Consider the following 4,373-nt stretch of genomic DNA (forward strand, 5'->3'; position numbering starts at 1 on the left):
TCATCAGTATTGATCATAGATCAGCCGAGTATTGATCAGTATTGATCATAGAGCAGCCGAGTAGTCATCAGTATTGATTATACAAACACAATGGACGACCTCCATATTGTATTTCATTTTAAACGTCTCTCTCTCGTCGTTCAGGCAGAGCTGCGTGAGGAGCAGCGGAGCTACCGGCAGCATCTGTCTGAGGAGCTGCAGAAGCAGAGGAGGGAGGAGGAGGAGACAGAGCAGCTGATGGAGGAGATGCTGAAGGAGGTCTGGACTAAAAGAGAGCAACAGAGCCGACAGCAGAGAGAGGCCAGAAACAGACTGATGGAGGAGGTAATGGAGGCTCGGAGTCTGCAGATCCAACACAAACGTAAGAAAACTTCTGGTTCTTTGATAGAAACTACAGTGAACAGCTGTTATAGGAACATTATTTAGATTTACATCTAGTAGATTTAATAAAAAACTGTGTGTGTGTGTGTCTCTGTGTGTGTGTGTGTGTGTGTGTCTCTGTGTGTTGCAGTGGACCTGAACATACAGAAACAGACGGATCTCTCTAAAGAACAAGACGAGCTGAACAAAGTGACAGAGGAGACGAGGCTGATGGACGAGGGCGAGAAGAGACGGTACGTCAACAAACATCTCCATCTTTATCTCCTCTGTGAGATCACATGACTGAACTGGACTCTGCTGGTCTCTGCTGGTCCTCAGTCTGAAGCAGACCTCTGAGGCGTACCAGGCCGACCTGAAGGCTCAGATGAAGCAGCAGCAGCAGCTTCGGTGTGAGCAGAGGTCTCAGGAGGAGAAGGAGCACCAGCAGGGTCTGATCCAGCAGCAGCAGTACGACCAGAGAAGAGACCACATCCTGTCCAGGTCCGCCTCCCAGCCCACCAACCCACATCCCTTCAGACAAGGGGAGGGGTCCAGGTCTGCCTCCAGACACCGCCCCACATAGAATCCACATGGAACCACATCGCTCTGATCATATCCACAAGGAGATCTAAAAATAGATCACATGACTCACTAGAATATGAGATGTAATCAGAGCTTCAACTCAAACATCAAAGTTCATGAACCAAATATTAAAACATAAAAACTACTAAAATACAATATTTCTCTGTTTCTTAATGACCAGTGAAAATGTTTTCATGATTTAAAAGTCCTCCAGAAGAACATGAATGATATCTCATCAGTGATTTATCCTCAGGGGAACATGAATATCTCATCAGTGATTCATCCTCAGGGAAACATGAATGATATCTCATCAGTGATTCATCCTCAGGGAAACATGAACAATATCTCATCAGTGATTCATCCTCAGGGGAACATGAATGATATCATCAGTGATTCATCCTCAGGGCAACATGAATGATATCTCATCAGTGATTCATCCTCAGGGGAACATGAATGATATCAACATCACACAGAGCTGCTCTTGTGGATCAAAGTACTTTCTCTTCATGACGGTGTTATACGTAGACACGCAGTACTCGGTACTACAGTACTCAGTACTCAGTACTACAGCACTCAGTACGCAGTACTACAGTACTCAGTACTCAGTACTACAGCACTCAGTACGCAGTACTACAGTATGCAGTACTCAGTACTACAGCACGCAGTACTTGTACTACAGTACTCAGTACTTGTACCTTACAGTCCTGCGTCCTGGAGCTCGATGAGTAAGCGTGTTTGCTGAAGGTGAGTTCGAGGAACAAGTTGCATAAAGTGTTTAGTTGTGAAATCATCATTTAGGAAGTCATGACTTCACAGACGTTGGTGAGAAGTAGCTAAGTACTTTAAAGTAAAAGTTTAAGGTACTTTACTGAAGTATTACCACCTGCTACGTGATACTTGTTACTGCGTAAGAGAAACACAACATGTGATACTCAACTTTATTTAAAGTAGTTAAACAGAAATAATGATCTAATACTTCCACTAAATATTTGGTTTATTAAATGTTTCCAGATGTTTTTAAATATTCATTTTACAAACATGTTGATATAAAACTCATTAGTGAGTTCTGATCCAATAGTACTCTGTACGAGGAGTACTTTTACTTCACAGTACACTTTGCTCATAACTCTCGTGTACTTTTACTTCTTTTCTTGAGTAAAGTATGTGAATAATTGTTCCTCCTCTGACTCCAGAGAGACTTTATGTGATGGGTGTGTTATGTTACAGTTTATAATTATAATAATCATGATTATAGAGGAAACGGAGTGTGACGCTTGTTACTGTTGAAGAGTGAAGCTCAACGTGAGTCACGTTTAAATATTAAATATGATTAAAGTGTTTGATATTCTTTAAAGGAGTTCTAGTTTAATTTAAACATCACAGCGGGTTGTTAAGCTGACGAGTTAAAGTTTGAATAAAGTTATTTTGAGACAAAGATCCTCTGAGCAACAGAAGATGAAGAAGCTGAGATTCAAACAGGAACAGCTTCCTGTTTCAAGAGTTTCACAATAAAAGCAGCCTAGAAGAAGCTGGAGTGAGGTTTATCACAGTAGAAACAGAAGGTTAGTGTAGAGTTAAGCTCAGCTGATCTCATCACAGGTTAAACCTCTTCAATATGTTCTAATCAATAATCAAAGTGTTTCACATTGTTGTGTCTCTGTTAGAAGAACGTCAGTAAAAAGCTGATCAGTGACTTTTCATCTCAGCCAATGAGGCGCTCACACGTAGATGTGAGGTCATGGGACGTCAGACAGGTGAGGGGCGTGGCCTGTAAACAACAGGACAGGTGTGTGAGGTGAGGACAGAGGTGTTTGTTTGTCTTTTAACCACGAGGTCGACGGTTCCAAATGCCGGTCGCTCCTCATGAGGAGCGACCGGCTATGAAGCTGTTTATAGACAGAGTGATGTCATCGTTATACATTTAATTTATTCATAGAGCTCAAAAACACAAAGCTTGTACTTGTATTAGTGAGATCAACTGATTAACAATAACAGTGGATACATAGAATAATGATGATAATAAATCCCAGTCCAGGTGGGACCAGGATCCATGTGGACCTGCTTGGTCCTCGTTGTAAGGCGGTCTCTCAGCCAGCGGGTAGACACACCTGAGCAGGTAGACACACCTGAGCAGGTAGACACACCTGAGCAGGTAGACATACCTGTGGAGGGCGTGTCTGGGAGGAGACCTACCTGTTGTAAGAGTTGTGCTCAGACAGGTCTGAGAGTCACATGACTCAGTGCTGCACAGCATGCTGGTCTCTACCCAGAGGGGCTGCTGAGGATCTACTGACCTCCTGCCCTATAGATCTATAGATCTATAGATCCATAGATCAGCTGACAGCATGGCGAGTGACTACTACCCGTATTCTAAGGTAAAGCTCTTCATTCTCTCCGTGTTAAAGTTAAACGTTGTGAACGTGATCGACGAGAAGCAGCTCATTCTTCAGGACGTGAGACACTGTGGACTCATTAGTATGAATATTAATATTAATAAGGACGATAAAACGTTTAAATCTGAATGAAAAATGAATGATGAAGAATAATGTGTTTACTGCTAGAGTCCTAAAGTAAAGAGTACAGTAGTATTACCACCATGTCAGTGAGTAGTACATCATATATATACTGTGTATACATATATATATGTACATATACACACATATATATGTCTATTGAAGCAGCAGAAGCTTCTCAGAAGTTTTCTTCTTATAAACTGATTGTTTTCATTCACTCAGCTTCTCTCACATCAAATCTTTTGTTTTAATGTTTCTTTTAAAATCTCAGCTTTTGTCTGAGTGACTCTTCTTCTTTGTTCTTCTCCTCTTCTTTCTTCTTCTTCTCTTCTTTCTTCTCTTCTCCTCTTCTCTCTTCTTCTTCTCCTCTTCTCTCTTCTTCTTCCTTCTTCTCTCTGCTGTTTTCATGTCGTCATATATTTAATATTTAATACGCAGGTCTCTTGTTCTATTTTAAGATACATAGTCGTCACAGTATTTTTATAATATATATCACTATTGTGATGTTTCTATTTTAAATCTATCTTCTTTATTTATATTTGTATTTATTGTTTTGAACCAAACAACAGAAAGTTAAAAACCTTGTGATGATGTCAGAGCATCAGAAGTAATACAGTCTGACGATGACGCTGTGGTTTGATCGGACAAATAGATAATTCATAAATTCATAAATTCGTGCATGAATAAATTCAGAATTTTTTTTAATGTCATCAAAATCATAATCTGGTTTACGTTTTCACATAAAAATTAATTTTCTTTGTTTTGAAGCAACAAGAAACATAATTGTAGAAAATAACCAAAAAGTATCATAAAATTATGAAACATAACTATTTAAAAAGATGTACAATATTAAAAAAGGAACGAGTTAGACAGGAAAGTGTAAAGACACAGTATTAAATAATATATATATATATATAT

General features: G+C 39.7%; 1 protein-coding gene across 1 annotated transcript; it reads left to right on the forward strand.

Annotated features, from left to right (window-relative positions):
- The first annotated feature begins 6 nt into the window (after positions 1–6).
- Positions 7–1,401, forward strand: LOC116379363 (cilia- and flagella-associated protein 53-like). Its single transcript, XM_031841314.1, has 3 exons — positions 7–361; positions 512–614; positions 700–1,401. The coding sequence occupies exons 1-3, from the start codon at positions 91–93 to the stop codon at positions 941–943; spliced, it is 618 nt and encodes a 205-aa protein (XP_031697174.1). The 5' UTR covers positions 7–90; the 3' UTR covers positions 944–1,401.
- The last annotated feature ends 2,972 nt before the right edge of the window (positions 1,402–4,373 follow it).

This window comes from Anarrhichthys ocellatus, unplaced genomic scaffold (genome assembly GCF_004355925.1).
Source record: "Anarrhichthys ocellatus isolate YVR2014 unplaced genomic scaffold, GSC_Weel_1.0 scaffold4188, whole genome shotgun sequence".
Lineage (NCBI taxonomy): Eukaryota > Metazoa > Chordata > Actinopteri > Perciformes > Anarhichadidae > Anarrhichthys > Anarrhichthys ocellatus.

Bases quoted from the DNA above. Each gene is read 5' to 3' on its own strand.
- LOC116379363 (XM_031841314.1), top strand. From the start codon at position 91: ATGGACGACCTCCATATTGTATTTCATTTTAAACGTCTCTCTCTCGTC. The intron at 362-511 runs GTAAGAAAACTT...TGTGTGTTGCAG, and splicing joins TCTGCAGATCCAACACAAAC to TGGACCTGAACATACAGAAA. The intron at 615-699 runs GTACGTCAACAA...GCTGGTCCTCAG, and splicing joins GACGAGGGCGAGAAGAGACG to TCTGAAGCAGACCTCTGAGG.